Genomic DNA, 25,463 nt, shown 5'->3' with positions numbered 1-25,463 from the left:
ACTTAGCTTTAAGCATGGGAGAAATCCCATGGATCTTGAGAACTGCTGGAATCCCTGGGTTATAAAAGTTAAGGAAAATACATGTATATAGAAAATTGAAAAGTTTGCAGGCTTAGAATCTGCATGTGAGATTTCTCACCCCGGAATAATCTCTTACTTTTAAAATTTATGTTAAAGAGTTTTGTATAAATTCGTATTTACAATTATATTTCAGTGTTTATGCAGCTCCACAGCCACCCTTGCTGTGTGGCAACTTCGATTCATTACTAGGTTGAGGTTGATGAATGCTTATGTATTAATACTGCAAATTAGAGAACATTTTTTTTTCCCTTTCTAGCTAGGGGTTGATGAATGCATATATACCAGTACGGTTCCTTTTTTTTTTTTTTTTTTTTTTTCCCTTTGGAGAAAAAAATGGGAAGAACTAGGACTGTCTTCTGCCTTTTCAACTTCTTTCCTCCCTGCTAGCTTTTCACATGCTTTTCTCTGTATGCAAAGACACTGCTCTGAAATCTCTGAGCCTTGTGCAAAATACAGGGGTCAGCGCATACAAAGCAGTATGCAGAATGAAGAATGCAACTTGCTTGTAACCTTCTTCTTTCCTTTATCAGCAAACAACTTAGAACTAGCTCTTATCAGATAACTGACACGAACTGTTCATGGGCCCTGACACTGCAGACCTTTATTCACATTCCTAACATCAGCAAGGTGAGTAGTCCTATTGTCTTCAGTGGAGTCACTCTCGTGTTTAAACATACAAAAAGATCATTTCAGGAATAAAGCTTGATTAGCACTAATGCCTGCAGTGAACTTCGTGGTTAATACAGTTTTAATGCAACTTAGAAAAGAGATGGAATTTACTGGAATTTACTGCTAAGTCTAATGGATTAATGGATTTGCTCTGTATAGAGTGAGTGATGTTGGTACAGCTAGCAGAACAACAAAATTAAAAAAAATCACCGAAATAATAGACTCAGTATACCTTTTTGTCTACTTTTTTTTTTTTTTTCCCCTGAGCCTTTGAGTACATGCCATTAGGCTTGTCCTTGAACTATATAGGCTAGAATTTAAAAAACAGACATCTGGGATTCTTGGGTAAACAGATTTGGATCTTTAAGGAATCCACTGAAGGCTTCATGGGTTGGCAGGGATCCGTCATACAGTGATACAAAACTGGAACGGGTAATGGCACTTAGCCAATCCTTTGCATTCATCCCTCCTCCTCTCTCCTCTCACTTGTTTGCCCTCGTACGGGATTCATCCTTTCACTAAGCTGCTACCATTGCTGAGCCAGCAGAAACCTAATATGTTTGTGTGTGTTTGTTTATTTTCCCCACACGTTATTATTCTGTTGGGCTGAACTTCTGAGCTGAATAGCGTTGAACCCCCTTGTGCCAGCAGACAGGAGGGGACCCGGGGCTGAGGCCACGCGTGGCCGTTACCGCGAGCGGCCGTTACCCCCCAACGGCCGCCTCAGCCGTTACCGCGGCGGGCGGGGAGAGAGGGCGGGGCGGGCGCGCGTCACGTGGCGCGCGCCCCTCCCGCCGCCGTCACGTGCGGGCGGCGGTCACGTGAGGCGCCGCCTGACGTGCCGGGGCCGCGTCGGCAGGGCCGCGGCGAGCGGAGCGCGGAGCCGAGCCCATGGCGCTGCCCGGCCTCGCCCTGCTGCTGCCGCCGCTCCTCGGCCTCCTCCTGCCGCGGGGAGCCGGGGCTGGGCCCACCCCGGTGCTCGGCGACGCCTACCGGGAGCTGTGCAGGTGGGTGGCGGGGGGGGGGTGCCGCCGTCTGTCCGTGTCCGTGTGTCCCGGCCGCGGGCGGGCTGAGGCCCGGGGAGCGGGGCCGCTGTGGCTGGGGGCTGCCCCCGGAGCCGGGCCCGGCCCCTGCCCAGGCCGCTGCGGGCTGCAGCGGCCCTGCCCTACCCCGCCGTGCCAGTGGCAAGAAGGGGAAGGCTGCGGAGAGGGGCAGGTGCTGTGCTGCCTGTAAATAAATCGGCACGCAGGGGAGGAAGGGCCGCTCGCAGTGGGGAAGAAAGCTGCCAGAGCTTCTGTCCGCAGGAACTGAAGTGTGAGGCTGCTTGAGCTTTGAGTCTGCTTCTTTGCCTGCCTCTGGTGGCCGTACTGCAGGCAGGCTTGGGCAGTGTGGGGAAGGAAGGACAGACCTGCTCTGCTTTTTCTGAAACTTTGTGGAGTGTCGTGGCTTGCAGTGCCCGGTGTCGTCACGCTTTTGCTATTGTTCTCGCGTGCTCCTGAAGCTGGCCCTGTGGCCATGTGACTTGCAATTAGCTGTGTTTATCTTCTCTGCTGAGGTGCCTCTAGGATTGCTGCAATGTGAGCACCTGGGAAAGAATACAGAGGACTTGGTTGGATATATGAAGCTAGTAGTGAGAATGACCAGAGCAGTGTGTTTGCTCCTTTCAGCACTTGTCCTGGAACCACAGCACGCTCTCATGCTGTTAGAAGCCTTGGGTTTAGCATTTGGCTTAGCCTCAGAGAAGAGGCATGCCCCGAGCACAGGGAGATGACCTGTAGGTGAACTTGCTCAGCTCTATTAAGTGCTTCGACAGACTTAAATGGGAGATGTCATAAATAACTCGTTACTGGACTTATTTGCATATGTCCATGGTTGCTTCATAGGCCTGGGAATTTGCCACTGCAATGGCCTCAGTGTGATTTCTCAGCACATTGGCTTCCTGGAGCTCTTGCATGTTTGAACCTCGCATTGCTCTTCCCTTTCTCACACGTTCTGTGATGTGATGTAGTAGATGTGGTTTAGACCGTATCGCAGAAGGTGAAATGTCAAAGTGTATGCAAGGATCGAAAGCTGAAGGGAATGTGGTGTAACCGTAAGGCTGTTACGCATGATGTGCCTGTCAGAGAACTTGCCTGAAGACATGTGCCGTGTGTGACGATCGGAAAAGGTGACAGGTAAAGCAGAGCGGAGCTAAGCATGAGTAGGGATACACAGTAAGTGTTCTCTCAGCTCTTGAAGTATGGCAGCAGCTTTGTATGTTGTGCTGTTCAAGCTGTGGTTTTCTTCTAGGGAGAGCTTTCTTTGATACAGAAACAAACCTGCTCTGTGCATGTTTATGCTAAAATGTTAGCCACATCTAATGGTGATTTCTGTGGGAAGTTCTGCATCTAAGCTGATTGCAAATCATCATCCTGGAAACTGTTCCCAAGCCTGTGAGCTTGCGATTGCACTGGTTGAACCTGCTTGCAGAAGTCTTCTGGTTTCAGTCTCGCCTCTGCAATGTTTTCATACTGAGGAGGTGCTGGGCACAAGACTGTATGGGTGCACAGTGACTGAGGGATCAGCTTTCCAGTCCCACTGTTGTAGGTTTCTCACCTCTGTGCTGGGCGGTCTGGCTGTCGTGCCCCTTCAGCAAAGGGAGCCGGCAGTGCCTCCCTCGAGAGCAATGCCTGCCTCTCTCTAGCCATGCCCTGTAGCTGTTAGGGTGGGGGTGTGCCTTCCTAGCAGGCATCTCATGGGGTTTGAGAACCAGGAAGCTGAGGGTGATTATGAAAATGGTGGCGGTAGCTGTCCCATGCTTCGTTGCATTTGGGGTGGTTCGCTACCATTCAAACCCCAAAGCGGCTTGTGGTTCGGGTTAAATGGTGCATGCGAGCTGACGGCCTTGCTGCAAGCTGCTGATTTCAGCACCGGAGCTGCTCATTCCCAAGGTAAACTAAACTCACTGATGCTCCTCTCCCTTTTCATGCTGCTTCTTTGCTTTGTCAAAAAATGCCAAGTGCTTTATTGAGCTTAGGATTTGTTAGAAAGTATTTTAACTTCCTTTAAGACACTGAAGCAAGGACATAAAGCTAGGTAGCTGGAAAGACTGACCTGCGGGCAAGTCCAATCCAAGTACGTGTTTGGACACTGCTTGCACAACTGCCAGCTGTAGCCTGGATTGGTGCTGCCTCCAGCAGGGGATCCTCCCTGCCTGCTGCTGCCTCCTGTGCCCAGTGAGCCAGGCCTGGGCCTGGCTCCTCTCCTCTGTGCACTTGAGCACGCACCTGTTGTTTGTGCTGAGGTAATTCAGGGGCAGAGCAGTTCTTGCATCCAGACTGTGTCGCAAGCAGAGGCCAGAAATAAGCAATGGGGAAGGCAAAGAAGAGGGGAACTTCCCCTGCAAGGTGGAGGTGGATCTGTTTCAGGCCTGTAACTGTGAGATAAAACCAACTGTGGGCTATCTGGAAACAGGTGCTGTCATGTAATTTCAGCAGAACTAGCTATTTTGCAACTAATGTCAAGGTGGATACTTCTGAACTGCCTTTGTTCACAGCTCTTGAATGGCAGCAGAAGTGGCTGCCTGGGTGGTGTGAGGCACGAGTGTGCGGTTTTGCTCCTCTCCTGGGGGTCTGCAGGAGCTGGGGATGCCTCGGGGAGTGGTGGCACTGGAGGCTTTTCTGCCTCTTCTTGTGGTGGAGCACAAGCTGAGTTTGCAGCCTGTCAAGAAGCGATGCTTTGGAAATGACCAGATATTTTTTTTTTTCTCCTCAGGTTGTTCTTGCTGCTTTGGCTCTAGCTGCAGCCCGGAGCAGGCAGTGAGGCTAATGCTCATGCACTCTCCACCCCTATAACCGAGTCTATTGCTTGTCAGAGCTGCTGCTGTAACAGCTCCCTTAGAATTAATTTGGGATATCCTTAGCACTTCAGGTGGCAGCTCTTTGCTAGCTTCATGACCTTGGCTGGACCAGGTAAGGGGCCAAGCAGGACGAGTAACTGCTGGCAGGAGGTGTCTGCTGAGCAGCTGGAGGAAGGCAGCTCACGTGGCTCAGCTGCAGCTGGCGTGGCCAAGTGATTGCAGACAGACTGTGTTTAGCTGATGGCAGAGATCAGTTTGTGGCCAAGTGATTGCAGACAGACTGTTTCCCTGATGGCAGAGATCAGTTTGTAAGCATCGGAAAGTAGAGCACATGCCATGGGGCTGCAGTGAGATCCTATCCCTGGGCATTCATTGCATGTCAGGAGCTTTACTTGTGAAATAAATAATTATTTCTTTCACTGTGGATGTGCATTTTGCAGCTGGTAGTTGAGAACAGCTGCTCAGACTACATCCAACCTCCTGTTCAGCTCTGGTGTGTTTGGTCAGTGCAATGAACAGATCTCCTCCTCCTGTCCCCGTTCTTTTAAAGAAAAGGCCCTTCAGCTTTCCTGAAACAACTGTGCTCTGGAACCAGGGTAGGCTTTCATTTGTGTGTGCCGTTGAAGGTGTGGTTTGGAACATGATGAAACAAGAAATCCCACGTTTACTTGCCCTGCATTGTTCAGAAAAATTCCTCTGACTTCCTTGTGTAGGGGTCTGTGACAGGCCGGAGAGAGGCTGACTTCAGCAGCTGTTTTGTTGCAGTTCTGTAAGCGTTCTCATCTTGTTTCTCTTCTGCTTCTGGCACGTGGTTGAGAGGACTTTAAGGTGTTGATGTTGGTGTTTCATAACAAGGAACTGGGAAAGCAAGGAACTAATCTCTAATATATTGATAATTCTGTTGTATGAAGGACTCGGATTCTTGTTGGTTCACAAACAAGCTTTAGTTTCCAAATTCTCTACGGGTGTTGAAGAACACTACAGCTTGATCAAAAAATGTCATTCTTTGCCTCTTTTGTAATCTGCTGAAACAAGTCAAAAAGAGCACTGGAGCCTTTGGGAGTTTTTCAGCAGAATGTGGAATTTCCAGGACTTCCTCTTACAGTTGTGTTTTGACTGAAACACATTTTCTGATGGAGGAAAAATTTATTTTAGTCTTAATTTCTGTTTTCAGAGCCCTTGAAGTCAGGTTCTTCCAACTTATTCTGTGTGATTGCCTTGTCAGGTTTTCTTCCCTTCCTGGTTTTTCTCTACTATAACTTAATTGGCATCATCTTCCTGCACAGAGATGGTCCATTTCTGAGCTAATCAGTATGATTGTAAAATGTCAACTCTGTGTACCTGGGAAGAAAGAACAATGGCAAGTGTTTGCTTAGGATTGAGACACAATCCTTGAATCTGATCCTTGATCTGATTAAAAAATAGTTTCACTAGTGTTTCAGGTATGACTCAGTACCTGGTGTGTTGGGGTTTCTCTGAGCTTTCTCTTCCTGTAATAAGATGATGATTTTCAGTTTGCAGAGGGAGCTCTTGTATTTGTCCCTGACTTGTTCCAGCCACTAGCAGATTGAAATTAAGGCTGCTGTAGCACAGGGAAGCCAAGAGCCCTCTACTCAGCAATTGCATGGAAAATTGTGTTGTATTCTGCTGGCTCTTTGATTAGAGATGAGATTCGCTGGATTTCAGAGGAGCTCTCAGAGGATTCAAAAAAACAGAATACAGGAGCTGAGTTGCTGTTGCCCCATCCTTGTCTAAGAACTGGGCTTCTGAAGTGGCAGGACAGTGGTGGGTTCTCCTCCTGGGGGGGCTGGGGTATGGCAGTGCCGAGTGAGGTAGCGCCTATAGGTCGAGGTGGAGGCAGCCGAACCTTGGGGGTGAAGCTTCTGGTCAACTTTTGATAGCTGAGAGAGGGGAGCTGAGCCTCCTTGATAGGCTTGGGACTAATCTGTAGATGAAGGCAAATGCTTCTTTGGGTTAGATTCATTAAACCTTAGGTGAATTGTAAATATCAGGAATGCCTAGGAAGCTGCTGTGTTGCCTTTGTTTTTCCGATGGCACGAGTCTGCATCAAATCCCACTGAAGTTGCTGTTTCAGATGGAGGGGGAAAGCTGGGGGATCTCTTACACTGCAGAAATCAGCTCAATCCAGAGGATGCGCGCTCCTGCCAGAACTGGGAGAGCTCAGAGCCAAGCCGACGGTGCATGTCTGCTGAGCTGGGCCTCTAACAGCGCCTGGATGGTGCTCCCTGCTAGGAGGCCAGCCCGTCTGGAGAGCTCCTGACCAAAACCAGCTGACCCGGGCACGGCTCCAAAGTGAGCAATGCCGTGTCATGCAGCTCATCACATCCGCGCCGTCGTCTCGGTGCTTGTGATGAGGGAAGTTAGGCCTTATTCAGCCTCAGAAGTGCAGTACATTTTTTGGTTTTGTTGTCTTGCTCTGTTTTATTCCCCACTGTGTTATCTAGAGTGGCATGCTCCTTCATCAGATTTTGCTCGGATGGTTTTCTGACATGGCTGTAGCTAGCTGTCACGATCCCTTTTTGTCCCTCGTGGATAGCTCTGCTTGCTTTTCAGCTTCTGACGTTACCCTTCAGAAGCTGTCCCTGGAATGTGGAGTTGTATATACAAGTGCATAGAGGTGCAGATAGTCCAGGGAAGCGTTGTTTGCATCTTTCTGTCTGAGTGCTGTAAGAATCTCAGACCCAGATTTTCCCTTGTAGCTAGATGGATTTGCTGCTGGTGTTCAGGACGTGGCCTGCTGCTCCAGTCTGCTTACACTTGAGGATTTTACGCTGTTGTTGGGTATTGCTGAAAGGCAGTGGTGTGCAGCTGGCCTAAGGGATTTGACAAATTGGTCAGGCTCTCAAGGAGAAAGGTTAACCACCTGTGATGTACCTGCTCACAGTACCCCTTCTCAGGGATTTCAGGGCGGGAGAGGGGTTGGTTGGGTACTGCAGGAAATGTGGGAAACATTTAGGTACTAGAGAAGTATCTCTGTTTTGTTCTTGGCCATGACACAGTAACAACTATTTCTGATACTGATACAGAACACAAACAAGCAACTTGGTGTAGTGGTGTGCTTAACTTTGCAACTTGGTTGCTTCAGGGGCTGGGGCCTAGAGGATGGCAGCACAGAATGTGGATACTAACCCAGGTGCTTTTTTCTTTTCAGTTACACATGGGAAGCAATTGATACAGACAGACATGTACTTTATAAAATAAACTTCTGTGTTGGTGTTGAAGAGTGTGGGAGAACGAGTGCAGTCTGTGCATATGACATCAATAAGAAGAATTATACGTCAGTAGGTAAGTAAACAAGTGTCTTTCCTTCTACGTGATCCAGAGTCATGTTAATGGATGGTCTTATAACTATTTTTCCAAGCTTCTTTGTATTAGCAAAGATTTTTCTTAGAACAGTTTAGCACTTCATTCTGTTGTAGATTTACTATGTAAATTTGAGAAAATGTGATTTCAGATGATGACTTGACAGGACAGTGAAGTTTATCTCCTCATCTAGTTAACAAAAATCTACAGCGGGAAACTGTGCAGCACTATCCCAAGTAGAAATAACTACCTGTGGTAGGTTGTATCCTATCTGGTGTGTATCCTCATTTGAAGCTTGATACCAGACATAGGAAAAGCTTGAGTTAGGGATCTAAACTGTATCGCAGCCTAGCCTGATGTTAAATAAACTCTTTCACCAGGGTTAGGTGACATTCTGTAATGCAGTCTTGTATTGCTTAGCTTTTGGGATATCTTTAAGTTGTTACCCAAAGGAAGTTAATGGTGCACAATCCTGTTTTCAGTTCCATGTGTCAAATCTGGTGGCTGCTTCAGTAGTTCTGAGGCATCCTTGGTATCTGAAGGAGTGGTGGACTTGAGGGGGCTGATCTAAGTATGAAACTGGTATATTCCTGGCCACATGCTTTGCGTGTTTTTTCTGGTTCAAAGCAGCTCATGGTCTAAACTGTACTTGTGTACTGATTTTCATGGATGCTTTTCACTTCTGAGGTTCCTTCTTTACCTCAGCAACTGAAGCAGTAGCATACAGATACCAGTAAAGAGGTTTTCTCATGGCTGGCTGCTGCTTAAAACAGAACCATGTGCTAGCTTTCTGAAGCAATCTTCTCAGATTGAATCCCGGTTGCTGCAGATCTGATGTCTGAATTTGGCTGTGTTTGTCAATTTTGCTTTCTGTTGGAAGACAGCTTTTTATGAGAAGCTATGAATCTTCAGGAAGTGTTTGAGCTTGAGTTGCTGGAAGATGGTGAGGAAAAAGATTGTCAACTGTGTGCAGATGAGCAGCATCTAGTCAGCCTCCCTTTTACCCACCCATCTCCCTTAGCTGTAGAGATGCTTTGGTTTCAGGCTGTGGTCAATCAGTGGTTTTCATGCTGTTGTGACCCTGACTTCAAATCACTGGGTGATGAGTAGAAGTGTTCCTCAGTTTGTGGCTGTAGTTCTTTAAAGCAGTGCAGTATATCTAAGCACGAGTTTTCTGGAATGGCTGGTTGATGCATCAAAGTTCAAAGTGCAGTTGCGTTTTGTGGTGTCCTCTACTCTGAGGAGCATGACATCTTTCTAGACCACTTGTCACTGCTGCTGATTTTTGTTCCCAAAACGTGTAAGTTTTATTTCCTGCTGAGGTGGATCTGACCTCTTGAGTCTTCAGCTGCATGTGGATGCAAAATGAAGTAGCACGTGAGCACCTGTTTTAACATTGTCTTGGTTGTACTGGGACTTCAGCACCGTCAGACTGAGTTGAGGTCATGCTGATGTATTATTAAGCTGCTTGTTTGTCAATCCAAGGCACTTATAGCAAGAGAAGAACAATCTTTGAATCCATGTCTACCTTGATGTAGACTCCCATTGTAGGTTAGCAGCCAAGGCAGCTAAGCCATGTGCCTGTCTTAAAGCAGTCCGGCTATTATGAGATTACTTGCATGCCTGTGCTGAGTGCAGCTGAAGGGTTTTGACTTGGGGAAAGGAAGAGCAAAAAGTCAGCTAATAAACTTTGCTAAGTGGTAAACTTTGGTCTAGTACAGGCTTAATCAGATTTCTACCTTCTTGCAGAGAGGAGTTTTGACTGCAAACAATAGTTTTGCTCTTAAATATTTGCTATGCAAGAGGTAACAGCTATAGGGAGCAATAAAATCAACTCGACTTTGGTGGGAGCAGGACCTGTATGGTCTGTGACTGTAATCAAACTGTATGTAAGGGAAGCCTTGTGGCCAATGCTAACTGTGTTTGTGGGACATCCAGTGTCGCGTTGAGATCCCAGAGGCCTCTCCTAGAAAATGCTTTTCAGCTTTACTGATTGACCTGAGCAGCATTTAGGGTGTAGACAGAACACATAATTCTTGAATGTCAGAGGATGGGAATGACCTGGTACCTTTTTAATTTGGTATGATACCTAGTGACTGATGTCCTACCTAGTTGGACTGCTGTTACAGCAATATTTCTACTGTTAGTTGTAACTGTGTTAACCTGAGTGGTGAAACATGAAGTTTTTCAGCTGCAACAGGCTGGACATGAAATGATAGCTGCCACCTAAATGCCCCCTTTCTCTTGGGTGACTGATTAAAAGGCAATCAGGGAAGACATTCTCCTCCCAAGCAGCCTAAAAGATGAAGGAACAAATGCGTAAAAAGTGTTGTGAATAGTGTCATTAATACTGGTCTACTACAACCATGTAAAATGAAGTTTAACTGCTAACTCTTCTGACCTGTAGAAGCTGGCTTGCGGTGTTACTTTAAGGAGAGAATGCATCTCAAAAGTCATGAAGAAATGTGATTGGAGAGGGAGCCTGTTGTAGGGAAGGTTGCTGCAGAACTGGTACTCGGGAAGGACATCCATGGGAAGCTGACATTGTGAGGGGGTGGCTTATAAGACTACTCCCAACCCTGCTCACAGTGTGCTACTGAAGGGTTTCTTGCTAAGATCTTTGTAAGTTCCTAAAGTAGCTTTTAAGCATGCATAAGGGAGGGGAGAGAGCATGCATGTTGTCCTGGGTTAAACAAGATGTACTGGCTTTGCTTGTTTTTACTTGAACATCACTTTAACTGAGGAAACTGGAGTTACTAACAAAGCCTTTAGAGCAATGTAATTAATGTGTTCTCAGAACTGAGAGAAAGCTAATGCTTACAGAGGGCTAAGTTAGGTCCTCAGAAGCTGCTGCTGTAAGTTCTTGGCTAAACTGAGGCTTGAAACTGTACACATTTATACAGAGTTCAATAACTTGTGCATGTCGTTACCATATGCACCTCTTTTGACTAGGAAGCTATGCTGGCTTCCTTCCTACCAGATCTCCTAGTGAAGAAGAGAAGACACTGACAGCATCTTCTAAGCAATGTTGTAATGAGTAGAAATCTTGCTCTCAGAGTAGTGTGCATCTCTTAATATTTATAAGAGGGCTACGTGATGCTTCTGTCAGCATCAGTGCTCATAGTCCTAAAAACCTGAAGGCCATGTTTTGGTAAGTGTCAAGAAATACAAAAGGCAGGGATCTCAGACAGCTTTCATGTGCGTGCAAGCTGGTATAGAACTGCATGGTGGTAACGTGCATCACTGTGTCAGGCTCTCCGCCTGGCACAAATCCCTGTGCACATGTGTATGAGCAGGTTCGGTCTATGCTGCCCTTCCGGGCTGACAAGTCTCCAATCTTACCTTCCCTTGAAAAGGCAGGTGGCTACTGAATTCTGTCTGTCTTGTTACCCTGATATATAGAGGGGTGCAGTGAATGCCTGCTTAGGTATTAGCACCTCGATGGAGCTTCTTGTAACAGTTAGCGTGATGTGGTCATGTGCAGCACGGATGGGCAGTCCTTATGGTACTCAGGGCTAGCTGTCAAGGTCTCGTTCTGCCTGTCACTGTTTCAGTTTTACCTACAAGCTTGGTGGCTATAGCAGCTTTCTCCTGCTACAGTTCAAAGCAGTTAATGTGCAGGACAGGACTGGAAAACAGTGCTGGGCAATCTGATGGAAAGATGCCAAAGAATGTCATTAGGGAAAGCCCTGGCAGCTGGTAACAGTGGTTGGGAAGGTGTTGCTACAGAACATTGCCTTGACTGTTTTTGGGCTTCTTGTATCCTCTTCCTGCCCAGTTCATTTACATCTGCTGCTTTTCCTCTCAGAACTATATTACCCCAGATTGGGTGCGGTGTAGTTTGTTCTGCCCTGATTGAGGAGTTAACAGGCGGGGAAATGTGGCTGGGCTCACATGTGACCTAGATGCAAAGCTGCTGTCTGCAGTGATTACAGATTTGACTTTATCTCTAGTGCAGACATCAACAAAAAAATAAGGAGGGAAGCCAGTTAATATTGGCATTTTATAGTGTTCTCTGCAGTTCAGCCCAAACTTATTGCAGCACTAAAATCTACCTAGTAAAAATGGGTAGCGTGGAGGACTTTGCTTAATGCTAACCAAATGGGTTTGAACGGGAACATTCCTGAGCTTGAGCTGGCACTTATCATGACTTGAAATGTGCTTCACCCTTTCCCTTCCTGTCAGGTGTTGGAGAAAGAGGGACGTGCAGTGAAGCTTTGCTGACCCCAGCCCTCCTGCAGCATGCAGGCTGTGCTAAAGGGGATGAGAGCTGTAGGAGGACATGCATGGATGTAGTGGTTCTGCGTTGGGTTTAGCAGGAGATAATGCCAATGCTGCAGATGCACCCAGGCACTGATGGAGTTCCCATTAAGTACACTCTCTGACACGATCTGTTTAAAAGACAGGCTAAGAAGCTGATAAATTGAAGTAAGTGGGAGGAAGGAGGGAGTTGTGGTACTTGCAGCTAGCTCGTAATGGTGTTTGCTTACAGAGCCTTGAGGAAGTAGATGTGTGATTAGAGAGATCAAATACAGTCTTAACTTGGATCTGGACTTTAGATCACGAGAACTGCAAGGGAAGTCTGCAGCTGTACTCTGTTCAGACTGTTCTCAGGTGGACTGGTATGTCTTGTGCTGTTCAGTGCTTGAACTTAGAGCCTTTGTGTTGAGCTTCCACAAAAGCACAGTACTGTAACCTCTCCCCCTCTTTTCTTTTTGCAAATATTAGGTGATCTAAACTTGCAAAGAGCTTCTAAAACTCTTCTGGAACTCAACACTACAGCTAAGTGCCCACAGAAAGACAGTCAGCACCAAATTCAAAGCAACATTAACTTCTTGTGTGGGAAAACACTGGTAAGTCTAAATCACTTATTCTTATCTTCCATGGGTAAAGTGTGTACTTTTAACTTGCTTTTTAGAGAGACTTGCTGTACTAGTGGATGTAGTAATTAACAAGCTTCTTAGCCTAAGGAAAAGCCAATTACATTTTGGTGCCAAATTAAGGATGTGATCCAAAGGAGCATTCAGAATTCAATCAAGATAGAAAATAATTTCAGATCTGCTGTTTAGGTCTGATCGCAGGCTCTTCTGGGTCTTTAATGTTTTCACTTGTATCTTTGTGTTTTTCTGTAGTATTTTAATAGCGTGATTTGGAGGAGTTGGTCAACTGGGTGCTGTAACTGAAAGTTGTTTCAATACTGGCTGTGTCTGAGCTGTGGACCTAGAATGGCTGTTTAATAAAACAGTCCTGAACAAGACTGATGTCTGGTGCAAGTCAGCATAGATGACATCAGTAAGCTTTAGATTTTGTCCGCACATAGTTGAGCTTAGAGTGCCTGTGCATCTAGCTGGGCTTCTGGGGGTGCAGTTGTTTGTGGGTATCTGCCTAAAGTGTGGATGGAGATAATTGCATACACACTTTTCAGGTCATATCCATGTGCTTTTGGAGTTGCACCTTCTAAACACTTAACTGATATCCCAGCTTGGTATTCTGTACAGACTGAGAAGTTTGTGTATCAGAGATAAACATGTATCAGGGCTGCTGTTGGCACAGGTAACACCATTGCACACCCTCTTTTGGAAGTGTACCCAATTCAAACACGGTGCTAGTGCAGCAGAGAGGTTTAAAGGCTTCCTGTGTGCTGTTTTAGCAGATGATTCTGTAAACAATTAAAAATAGTTCCTCAGCTCCAGATATATCACTAGATCATAACCACCTTTAAACCTCTTCTAGTTATTGTAGTTGTAACACCTATTTTCATGTGACCTAGCAAAAAGATTTTGTAATAGTGTCCGGAACAACTTGTCTCCAGCACTTTTTGCAGGGTTAAATGGAGGAGGGTATCTGTTTGAATAGGCTAAAGCATTTCTAGCTGAGGTGATGAAGGGACAGCATGCAAAAAAATCTCATTTTCCTTCTATAAGCAGAGGCATTTACTTGAGCATCCAGCCTTAAACTATGGTAGAAGCTTTGTCCTGAAATAGGTGCAAGTGTTTGATGTGAGCCTATTTAAAAAAAAAAAAAAAAAGTAGCTGACTTCAGAGGTATCCTTTCCATATAGCTGAAGAACTTGCTAATCAGACTTTGTGGGATGAAAGATAGGGAACGAGTAAATGATGCAGTCTTGCTGTTTGTCTCTTTACGCACAGGTATTGGTCTTTTCATTTTTAGTAACTAGATGTGCCTGGTACTCCTGCCAATATCAGTTGGCATAAGTAAGTGCTTCTAAAAGATGTAGTACAATTTTTGCATATTAGGATTGGCACATGGTAATTAGAGAACTTGCATATGCAGAGTGAGAAGGATTTGGCATCCTGCATCTTCATGAGTTTACCAACAAATCTGATAAAAGGCACAAACAACAGTCATGCTATTTAGGTACTACTAAGAAACTGTATGGCTTTGATCTGATGTTCTGTATTCTCTTCTTAATCTCTTAAATTAATTTATTTCTGTCTGTAGATACAAAATAAAACTGAAGCCTGTTCTTAAAATGACTTTCTCATTTAAATAGGGTACGCCTGAATTTGTAACAGCAACAGAGTGTGTGCACTATTTTGAGTGGAGGACCTTTGTTGCTTGCAAGAAAGACTTGTTTAAACCTGTGAAAGAGGTAATCCATGTACTATACATATAGAAATTTCTTTTCACAGATCTGGCAATCTTACTTGTCCAGCCCTCCTACCCCAAATAAATCCTAACAACCTCCATAGGCCAGACTTCTTCACATGCATATAAAACAGCTGGTGGAGCTGAGAATTTTTGGTAGTTCTTCAACCCTTTAAGATCTGTATGGTTTATAGTAAAACTGTAAGAGCTGGAGCGGAATATGCTAAGTTCTGATGCCTTCTTTTGTCCAGTGTATCTAGCTTTAAGTCTATCTGAAAGTACTTGAGCTTCCAGAAGTAAAAGACTTTTTCATGTATTAAATTGTTTTTATAAATGCCTGTTTCTAACTTCTCCCGTCTTCATTGGCCTGCATTGTATGTATTTTCTTTTTCTTTTAGGTGCCTTGCTATGTATTTGATGAAGATTTGAAGAAACATGACTTAAATCCTCTCATCAAGATTTCAGGACACTACTTGGTGGATGATTCTGATGATGATGATTCCTTGTTTATAAACATCTGCAGGGACTTAGGTGTGGACACAAGCTTGTATCACCTGTCAGAGTATAAATTCCTAGCAGTATGATTCTTCTAGTGCCCCAGTTGAGGTTGTCCCATGACTGAAGACTGGTGGTTTAGGATTTTCACTATTGTTTCAAACTATTTCTGATGATTTGAAGGCTGCTTTTTGTGAAGCCAAGTTTTCTTCTCTTAACTGTTGAGCTGTTCAGAGATATTTGCCTTCTGGAAGGGCAAGGACTGCTAGAGAAGTTTACTTAAGCTCTTCCACTCAATCAAGTCTTTTAGCTGTTCATGTTACTGCCAAATAGGACCAAGATAGTTCATAGCACGTGTTTTAATAAGTGTTAAATTTTAATAAACTCTGAATACATTCATTTGTGCTCTGAATTTATTGATTCCTTTGTGTTCCCATTCAGGCTGTTGCTTTGTTACAAGTCTATCCCAAAATGAATTTGAAAGTGTGTTTAGGTGCTTTGATAAGTAATGGTGCATAACTATCAATGTCATGTCAGTTGGGAGCCAGCCATATAGATAAGGAATTAAAATAGCAAAATCACTTATTTGAATCTTATTGAAAATGCTTAGTTGTACTCTTGCACTGATTTTTTTTTAAGCTGTGCAGTTATTTCTTGTATGCCCGTGTTTAGTGGACAAGTAAACTAGAACTTCTAATTACAGTGGCAGGTCTGTTCTTTTAAAAACAAATCCAGAAGAACGATTAGTCTGAAGCTTTTTGCTGACAGCTTTGGATAAGATAAGAATCAAAGGAGGAAAAAACCCTTTCCTGACAGTTAGGGCTTTCTGTCCCTTGGTACTGTTTCACTGTCGTGGGGGGAAAAACTAGTCAAAATAATTCTAGAAATTCTTGAGCCATATATATATATCCAACTGCTGTACTAGCTACCAGAAACTAATTTCAGCAAGGAAAAAATGGGACAGCATGAGCTTCTCCTTGTACATAAGTACTTCAGGTTTTGTCTTGTCAGTTACACATTCTTTGTTACCCATTTTAAAGATATTTAAAAAAAAAAAAAAGGGTGAAGCAATGTATAGCAAGTAAGTCCACAGATGAAATCATGAAGTACTCCGTGCAGACCTGGGCTTAAAAATTGAATTTTGTTTTCTATGTTCTTTAACAGGAAACTCAGGTGGAGAGGCCAGTAACTGCCCTGCTGGCAGCGCGGCTTGCTTGATACACGAAGGTCATGCATATGATGTTGGCCGTCCAAAGGAACAGCTGAAGCGTCATGACCAAGACAGGTACTTCATATTTCTGGTGGTACTTCCATGAATGATTCTCAGTCATCTAGACTGGGTGAAGTAGTCTTATTAACTTCTAGAAGACCTGTGTTGCCATCAGCATGAGTTCAACTTTGAAGCATTGGCAGAGATTATTTTTTCGAATAGTGGGAGGGTAGAGTCTTTTTGCAGACATCCCATTGTACTGCCATAGCACAGCAAATTTTCTTCCTTGTCAGAGGCTCTTTACAAAATTGCAAATTTCTTGGAAGCCAGGGTTAATTAGTATTCTCTGCCTCCAAGCAAAAGAATGATTTTTAATTCCATCTGTCTAATGTTTCAGGGCTTGAAGGGTAAATGTGTTGGCTCTGTGTTTTGACTCACTTTGTTTGGCTCACTCTACTGCCCAGGAGTGCTTTAAATTGAGAATAGGGCCAGATGTTGCCCTTCTGTAGTTTTGCATGAATGGGTTCTTAATACAAGAAACAGATAGGCAGTGCAAGGTTTATTGTTTCTGGTGGTGGCAGAAGAGCGGGGGCTAGGAGAAACTGTTTCCTTGATGCTCTCTGTTCTGTTTACTGCTTTTTTTTTTATGCTCAGAAGGAGCAGTCAGGCACTGGGACGGGTTGCCCAGGGAGGTGGTGGAGTCACCATCCCTGGGGGTGTTTAAGGTTGGACGTGGTGCTTAGGGACATGGTTTGGTGGGTGACATTGGTGGTAGGGTGGTGGTTGGACCAGATGATCTTGGAGGTCTTTTCCAACCTTCAAGATTCTGACTCCTGTCTTTAAGAGTTACTTAGAAAACTGTAAAATGAAAGGAATAAAGGCATCCATAAACAGTGACTTCCAGGAATGGGACTACTTAGTATCCTGTAAAAGAGAGGTGTCTCTCCAACAGTATGCTTCTGTGCAGTGTCTCGTGTCTGAAGTGTATTTTCAGCTTCTTTTTTCTTTCTAGGCTGGTACTGAGTTATGAGAGACTATACACTGATGATGAAAAGCCAGACTTCTGCCTAGGCCATAATCCAGCAGTGACAATCACTTTTGTTTGCCCATCAAAGAGAGGAGAACAGGTAACTTTGCTGTTCTAGTGTGTATGTTAAATGGTTGGTCTTCTAACTTCTGTGTGCATTACCTTTCATTTTAATTGATAACTAAAGTGAACAGAAAAATTCTGCTGTTTTGCGGCTTGTCAAGAGTGAGGCATATTCAAAGTAAATACTATTCAAAAAAACTGTATTCTAAAACTTAAAACAAGGGCTTGAATAAAATTTTCCCAGGGTTATATTTTTCCGTTATTTTGGTGAATTTAGTTATCCTTTCGTACGTTAAACGTTTTTGTCTGAACGGGACTCTTAGAACAGTGTTAGTCCTTGGCACAGAGCTCTTCTTTGGTTGATGAAGGTTTTTTCACCAATCAGGCTTGGGCATGCTTATAGTTTTCTGTTACTTGTTTCTTATTCTGGCCTTCCTCAGGGAAAAAAAAATAAAATACAAGTGTCACTGCTTGGCAAAAGTTTGTCACTTACTAAGCAGGCTAACTCCTTTAACCTTAAAGTTTGTACTGTTAAGCAGCAAATCAATTTTTGCGGGACACTGTTTGAGTGAACTTCAATGCAGTATGGTAATTACTGCTTGTGATGCCAGGTAGTTTCAGTAACCTGCATTCCTTAAATTGGATCAGTGTGGATATTGCTAGTGCTCTACTGCTTTATGTTGCAACGCTTTTGGCTGCGGGCTGGCAAAGGAGGAACTCTTGTCAGGCTAAGTTTGATTTAATGTTTTGTCCCTCCTATGACCTAGATGGGTACCGTACGTCATTCTCATGACTGGGTGACATGGGGTGTCCTCTGATGTCACTTCGTAATACATCAGCATAACTATGCACACACATAGCATGAATGGTATTGGTAATGTTAACTGTGCCTGTAACTTCCATGATATTTACCTGTGTATCTGCCTGTTTTAGTTACGTGAATCAGTGAGCTTCTAAATGTTCCTCTTCAAGAGGTGCAAAAATATTTCTCTACAGAAAAAAGCATCCAATGAAAGTGTTGGCTAAAGAATTGTCAAATACTACCTCTTATCCTGATTTGGACTGAGGGAAGTTAAAGTTGCTAAAATGTCCAGTGCTAAGAGGCTGCTTTGCCTTCAGAGAATACTTCATCTGTTCCTGTTTTTGAGGAATCCCCAGAGGCAAACACAATCCAAGCTGTGCTCAGCAATTTGACCTCCATGTTCTCTTTCGCCAACACGTAAAATAAAAAACGCTTTTTTAAATGTACTTTACTTCTAATCCTCTGCTAATGGCTGATGCTTTACTTCTTTTTAGACTTCTAGTAGTTTGGCACATAATCAGTAAGAGCTGTTTTATTCTATAGTCAATACCTGAATAGCCAGAGATGGTGTTTGCAGATCATAAGCAATTTATTACGAGGTGAAGCTGCTCATTACTCACCTGAAACAAATGTGACCTCATTAATTGAGGGATTCCATTTCAAGTACATCTCTACACTTGTAATTTTAATCCTGATTACTTCTGTATCAGAGTGCAGGTCCCAGACTCACTGCAAAAACAAATTGCCGGTATGAAATTGAGTGGGTTACTGAGTATGCCTGTCACAGGGATTACCTGGAGAGTAAAAGCTGTCTTCTGACTAACGAGCAACATGATATCTCCATTGACTTGAGACCACTTACTCAACTTCCAGGTAAGCTCACTATTTTTCTTTTGAGTCTGTGGTGCTACTAATCAGTTTTGTTTCCATGTTTGGAGACTGGGAATAATACCCTATCTAGATATTTGGGTGATACCTGACAAGTAGATTTTGGTAGACTTTGTCTGTTCTGCTATAACACTTTTTTTTGTTTATTCAGATTATGTCACACCGTATTTAGCCAAAGATGACAAAGATGAGTATTACTATTACTTGAATGTATGCGGGAAAACTAGTGCAGGTAACTGCAAGGACAGCACGGGATACACTTCATCTTGCCAAGTAAAATTTTTGAATAATCAACAAAAAGTGGCAGGAAGATTTGAGAACCAGACCCTAAGGTATGTATATTAAAAATATTTCCAGGCTCTTTAGCTGTGCTAAGTTACCTGAATGATGATTGTTCTTTGTTTCCTACTTTGACGCCCTTATTTGTCTTGTAAGCAATATTGGATACAAAATGCAAGCATTCGTGCTTGGTGTTGTGTAGGAAAACAGTAACAGTATGCCAAGATGGCATTAGCAAACAGGAGCAAATGGGATTGGTAGGGGCCAATGCCTACACAGGAAGGAAACTTTCACCAACTTTGTCGGAACTGCAGACTGCTGTACTGCATCTTGCCCTTCTTGAGTTTTGCATGCAGTGTGGCATCAGGGCTGGATGTTTTAGCTTTAGCTCATTTGCAAGAATTAATCACGTATTAATCATACTCAAGATTACTTGAGTTCAGGAATTAGTGTGTGTTTAAGAACCTGAGGGTTCTCATACTGGGACAATAGCAAAGAGGTTCTTCGCTTAGGTACGATCTTTCATTCTGTATGTATGCATATGGCAGACATGTAAGAGCAGTCGTCCAGGGGCTATGGCTTCTTCCACCTGCAAAAATAGCCATGAAATAAATAATATGAAGAAATGTTCCACTGAGGCTGGAAGCCTTTGTTGCAGTAGAAATATCAGTATTAATGTTGAACAAGCATCTGTCTTCCCTCTTGAGTGAGATGATTAAATTAAAAAAAAAAAAGTAGAATAAAATATGGCTTCTGTTATGAGGAGAACACTGCGTTATTGCCTGATCACATTTCTATCTAAAACTGACTTTTCACTCAGATATTCTGATGGGGATCTCACTTTAATTTATCCGAATGGGGATGCATGTAGTTCCGGCTTTGAGAGAATGACAGTCATAAACTTTGAGTGCAATGAAACCGCAGGTGAGTATAATCAGCTGTGGTGACTGCTCAGAGTTTGACTTCTGTGCTTGCTGGTAGACCTTATGCTCAAAGGAATGCATGCTTTGAGCCACATTTAACACAAGAAATAAATATTGCTAGAGTAAGCACTAATTTCTGTAGTTTGCAGGATCGTTTTGTACACCATAGTAGCACTGATATGTTAAATCAGCACTGGTGATAAAGAATATTGAGGCATGAAAATACCTATTTTTCTTAGTCAATAGTTTAACAACAAAATAAATTCTTTTGCTGCACAGGACTTGTGGTTTTTCTGTCTTCCTTGCTCATTGCATTGAGTTCTCGAATATCTCTTGCTTTTTTTCTCTTCCTGCTGGAAACCTTATCTCTGTGTATTCATCTTCAATGTTAAGGTAATGATGGTAGAGGGACTCCAGTGTTTACTGGCGAAGTGGACTGCACCTATTTTTTCACTTGGGATACAAAATACGCATGTGTTAAAGAAAGAGAAGATCTCCTTTGCAGAGTTTCTGATAAGAGAAAACACTATGATTTGTCACCTCTGATCCGCAGTTCAGGTATGGCAGTGAAAGCTCACTTTCAGTTACTTTTGTTCTGAAACTTCTGTTCTGAATTTACGTGCCATTTCTAATGTCATTGCAATTCCTTAGCAGAACACAATTTGGCTGTCACTTTCCTTGGTATTTTTCTGGGGTACTGGCACCCAGTTCCATCCTCTCAAAAGAAATAATCGCATTAGGAAAGTAGCCGTATCTGTGACTGTCTTGGTTATTGTCGTCTTAAGGGACTCTGTTTTTCTGTGATGAACGGTGTTTTGGAATTGAGAGGCTGGAATGATTAAGCTAGCTGACTTGTTCTTAGTGACTGTCTGTATTTCAGATTCAGCCCAGAACTGGGAAGCTGTTGACAGTAGCTTTTCAGAGGCAGGAAGGAAACATTATTACATCAACATCTGCCATAAAGTGCTGAAGAAAGGAGGAGCTTCCCTCTGCCCAGATACTGCTGCTATTTGCTCTGTAGGTGAGTCTTTTTAAATCTCTGAAGGCTTGGTGTTTCTTCCTTTGTAAATGCAAAAGGTCTGCACTGGATGCCTTCTGTTACTTGAGGAAATGGAAGTTAGGAGCATAATTCCCTTGTGCTGCTAAAGACCTCAAAAGACATGATACCAGTATACTTTCCTAACAGCTGAATGGTATTACACTTTCCTCCATGGCATGTAGAACGGTCTAGGGAAGGTTGAAAACCAACTTGTAATGTCATGCTTTCTTATGACTTTCCATTTGGCTAGTTAATATTCTCTTCATAGAGTAAACTTTCTAGGGGAAAAAAGTGATGCCTTTGCTCTCCTTGCAGATAAACAAAACAAGAGCAGGAATCTTGGAACATTTGTTTCTTCGCCTAAAAAGGTTGGAGAAAATATTCAACTTGTCTATTCAAATGGAGACAGCTGTGGTGTTAACAAAAAAATCAAAACTGTCATCACTCTTATATGCAGACCAGGTAGGAATATCCACACCTTTTTTTCTTTAATCCAGTTAAAAAATGGAGATCACTTCATATTCCCAGGCGTGAGTGCTAAATCTTAGTATTTGTCTTTGTTTTTCATTTTCTTGTATGCAAAAATTGAAGGACTATTGTTTGCTAGGATGATAGCAATTTAACTGCAGGTATCTATCTCTGTTCATGTTTTATAAAAGTGTTCTTTGAATATTCAAGAATACTTAATAATCTCTTGAGCTGAGATTTTCAAAACGATGTAAGGTAAGTTTAAGTGACTAAAGCTTTGTGAATACTTGCAACCTCTAGAAAGCACTTTCTACCTGTAGATTGTCTTGATAGAAAAGACTGGTTCTGAACCATACATGTATTCATTTATGTTAACCTTTTTCAATAAGTTTTCTCTGAACTGCTTGCATTTTACAGTAAGCAGGAACACTGGCAGAAGCTGTTAATTTTCATCTCCCTATAATAGCCCACTAGTATAACGTCTTCCTGGGAAATAGTAATCTTGAATTTTTGCACCTCAGCCTGAGGAAGCTAAATCCTTTGCGTGTTGACTGTTCAGATCAGGTCATGCACTAGTTCTGATAAACCTGTTGCTTTATAGCCAAGCTCCCAGCTTGCATATCAAAAGAAACGTTTTTGGAGTGTGAGAGAGTTCTTGGGAACAGACTGAGCAGTACATCCTCACCTCTTGGCTAAACCTGGGGAGAAGGATGCAAAGAACTAGTGTAAGGAATTGTTGATTGTGGTCCTTATTTTCACAGGAGAGGTACTTCATTACTTCTGGTCCCCTTTTGGGGAGAAGTCGGTGTTTGTAGGCTTAGGGTAATAATTTTGGCAGCCTGACTGTACTGAGTGTTGTTTAACATGTTGCTCTTTCAATACCAGGTGATCTAGAAAGCGCTCCAATCTTGATGTCTGAAGGCGAATGTTCATATGCTTTTGACTGGTATACTGCTGCTGCATGTGTCCTGTCTAAAACTGAAGGAGATAACTGTCAAGTCTCTGATGCTCAGGCAGGTATGTGTTTATGTTGGCCAAACTGAAGGGCCTTCAAGGATAGGACTTCTGCCATGGCATTGAGCATTAAGTCCTCTTTCTGTGCAAAATCAAAGTGAACTTGTTGTAAGTCTAAGCATCTAAAACACTGGAGCACAGAGTTTTGAAGTATATGCACATGTTAAAATGAGACCAGTGTGAGCTTAATGCTCTTACTAGTGTGTGTGTGGGGAAGTAGGTGTAACTTGTACTTGACTGTAGTAAATTCATCTATAAGAAAGCACATGCTTCCACTGTGTCTGAATTTCCATGTTTCTGGAACAATTACATGGAAGGGGAGATACGTTTAGGGGAACGTGTCTGTATAATAACTAGCCATATGGCTGGTAGAATCAAAATTTGAGAGATGACAGGAAAAACTGTGACTGAATATTGGGCTGAATGAAATTTTATTCCTTCCCTGTTAGGCTTCTCTTTTGATTTATCACCACTGGACAAGAAAAACGGGTACTACTTAGTTAATACTTCACAATATTTGTTCTACATAAATATCTGTGGCAGTGTGCCAGTCGAATTGTGTCACACACAATCAGCAGCATGCCAAGTAACACAAAGGTAAGTTGCTAGTTCTGTTACTTGTAATAGATCTCCTGTTGTGTGATGTTATCTAACAGTGACCAATTTGCATGTAAAGTAATTACTACCTGCAGTAGATTCAGGTAACTTGCATGTAAAATAAGTGTCAGTGTAGTAATTATGCTGCCAACTATTTCAAGCGAAGTGTATGTGATCTTGCCTGCAATTAGCTTTTGAGAGTGTCCATTGCTCAGCCTTCAGACATATGGTATGATTTTTTTTGGGTGGTCATGTGTGCAGCCAGTTGGACTTGATGATCCTTGTGGGCCCCATTCAGTTCAGGATATTTTTTCTGTGAGTGTTCCCAGAGGGGTTTTAAGCTGTGTATTGACTGCTCCAGCTGTATTAAGCCAACTTGCACTTTGAATTCAAGTCAGCTGGGTTTGAAGAGTGTTTGCTGTAAAGAAGAACTACTGCCTAGGTTAGCCAAGGTCCTAAGGCTGAGTAGCAGCTGCCTTATGTGAGGCAGAGCTCAGAACTTGGGTGTTACAGCACGTTTCCGTCAGTAAAAATGCAGGCACAGTCCCAATGTGCACAACTACTCTGTAAGCAGCATTGTTCCATCTTCTACCAGCCACATCTAAGGTGTAGTATCTGTGCAACACTTAAGATTCCAGGTCAGCCTATTGCTAGAGATGTGGTGTAGTGCACTCACATACAATTGTACTTGACTTTGCTTGGTCCTGGGGTATTCTCCAGTTAAGGAGGGTTTGCTGCACCTGTGTGGGGGAAGGTGGTTAGACTAGGTCTGACAGAGCTAGTCTGACATGAAGTCAGAGTAAAGAAACTCTCCTAGACAAAAGCTGATCCTGAGCTAAGAGCATATAAAGGCAGTTTTATTAAGTGAGAAGACTTGTTGTTGTGGAATCCTAGATCTTTGCCATCCTCACGTGGTTGCATGAAACCAGCATGAGCTTGGTGTTCGGGTGTCTGCAGTTTGAAGCCCATTCTTTTCTGTCACTGTTCTAGAGAATGGAGCATTAGTATTCTAGGTACCTAAGTAAGGTATAACTTCATTAGCTTCCCAAAGAAGGACACATGTTCTTGGTTGTTTGTTTTTAGCAGTCGTTTTCATCTTAGTTTTTGAACTTGTCTACTCAATCTTGATGAATCCTTTTGTCTTAATACAGAGTATTCTATAAACATAACCTGTGTGCCTACTGTTTGGCTGACTTTTCTGTAAGATAACTACATCTGAATTCTGCACAGTCTCAGAGCCTGTTTTTCTTTTCTAGTAAGAAGCAGTTTTGGAGTCTTGGTCTGCCTAATTCCAAACTTTCATATTACGATGGTCTGATTCAGCTGACCTACAAAAATGGTACAGCATATAATGACGAGAAGAAAACACAGCGATCTACTCTCATAACTTTCCTGTGTGACCGTCAGGCTGGAGTAGGTCAGCCTGAATATCAGGTAAGAAGTTACATATGAAGAAGGGAACTCTCTGCATCTGTAAAACATGCAGGTAATCACTGCTAGGCTGGTACAGCAGAGATTTGTGGATGGAAATAACCATATCTATAAAGCAGACTGCTCAACAAAACAGGTATTTTTCTTGGTGTATCAGCCTGTACTCATCTTGCCTACTAAACAGTAAACTGTTGACCTGCATCAAGGTTCTCACCTCACTATTCTCTATTCTCTAGTTTCTGGGCCATATAATTACTTGTGCTTTTGATGCTTTTGTATTTCAAATCAGGGGGGAAAAAAAGCCATGTTTCTTGGCCAGAGATCTGAAGTGCTAGGACTGTGCCCTGTAACACAGTCAACAGTAGTTATGTTGCTATGGTTGTTTTTGCAAGTGCTTTTGGTGTTACAGCAGGGAAATAATGGCAAGATCAATGTGAAAATGGACTGACCTGTACTAATCAGTCTGAGAAAGTGCATCCCAAGACCCAGGGGGAAATAAACCTAACATACAAAGGAGTAGTGTTGCTTTACATAGTAGTCTGTATGAAAGCCTCCCTTGACCTATTCTGCTGTTTTTTTAGGTAGAAGATAAAAATACCTACAACTTCAGGTGGTACACAGAATATGCCTGTCCTGAACTGCCCTTGGAATGTATTGTGACTGATCCCAACACCATGGATCAATATGACTTGTCGAGGTAAAGTAA

General features: G+C 43.1%; 1 protein-coding gene across 1 annotated transcript in view; it reads left to right on the top strand.

Annotated features, from left to right (window-relative positions):
• The first annotated feature begins 1,553 nt into the window (after nt 1-1,553).
• Nucleotides 1,554-25,463, top strand: part of IGF2R (insulin like growth factor 2 receptor) — a 53,502-nt gene continuing 29,592 nt past the window's right edge. The window contains exons 1-17 of the mRNA XM_068676980.1: nt 1,554-1,757; nt 7,761-7,894; nt 12,641-12,765; nt 14,427-14,525; nt 14,920-15,052; nt 16,181-16,301; nt 17,239-17,353; nt 18,829-18,991; nt 19,158-19,338; nt 20,106-20,209; nt 20,602-20,766; nt 21,089-21,229; nt 21,563-21,709; nt 22,601-22,732; nt 23,179-23,326; nt 24,583-24,760; nt 25,339-25,454. Coding sequence (XP_068533081.1) covers nt 1,642-1,757; nt 7,761-7,894; nt 12,641-12,765; nt 14,427-14,525; nt 14,920-15,052; nt 16,181-16,301; nt 17,239-17,353; nt 18,829-18,991; nt 19,158-19,338; nt 20,106-20,209; nt 20,602-20,766; nt 21,089-21,229; nt 21,563-21,709; nt 22,601-22,732; nt 23,179-23,326; nt 24,583-24,760; nt 25,339-25,454 — 2,318 coding nt within the window. The 5' untranslated portion in view covers nt 1,554-1,641. The remainder of the gene's footprint in view (nt 1,758-7,760; nt 7,895-12,640; nt 12,766-14,426; nt 14,526-14,919; nt 15,053-16,180; nt 16,302-17,238; nt 17,354-18,828; nt 18,992-19,157; nt 19,339-20,105; nt 20,210-20,601; nt 20,767-21,088; nt 21,230-21,562; nt 21,710-22,600; nt 22,733-23,178; nt 23,327-24,582; nt 24,761-25,338; nt 25,455-25,463) is intronic.

This window comes from Anas acuta, chromosome 3 (assembly GCF_963932015.1).
Source record: "Anas acuta chromosome 3, bAnaAcu1.1, whole genome shotgun sequence".
NCBI lineage: Eukaryota > Metazoa > Chordata > Aves > Anseriformes > Anatidae > Anas > Anas acuta.
This window is presented reverse-complemented; position numbering and strand designations above follow the sequence as displayed.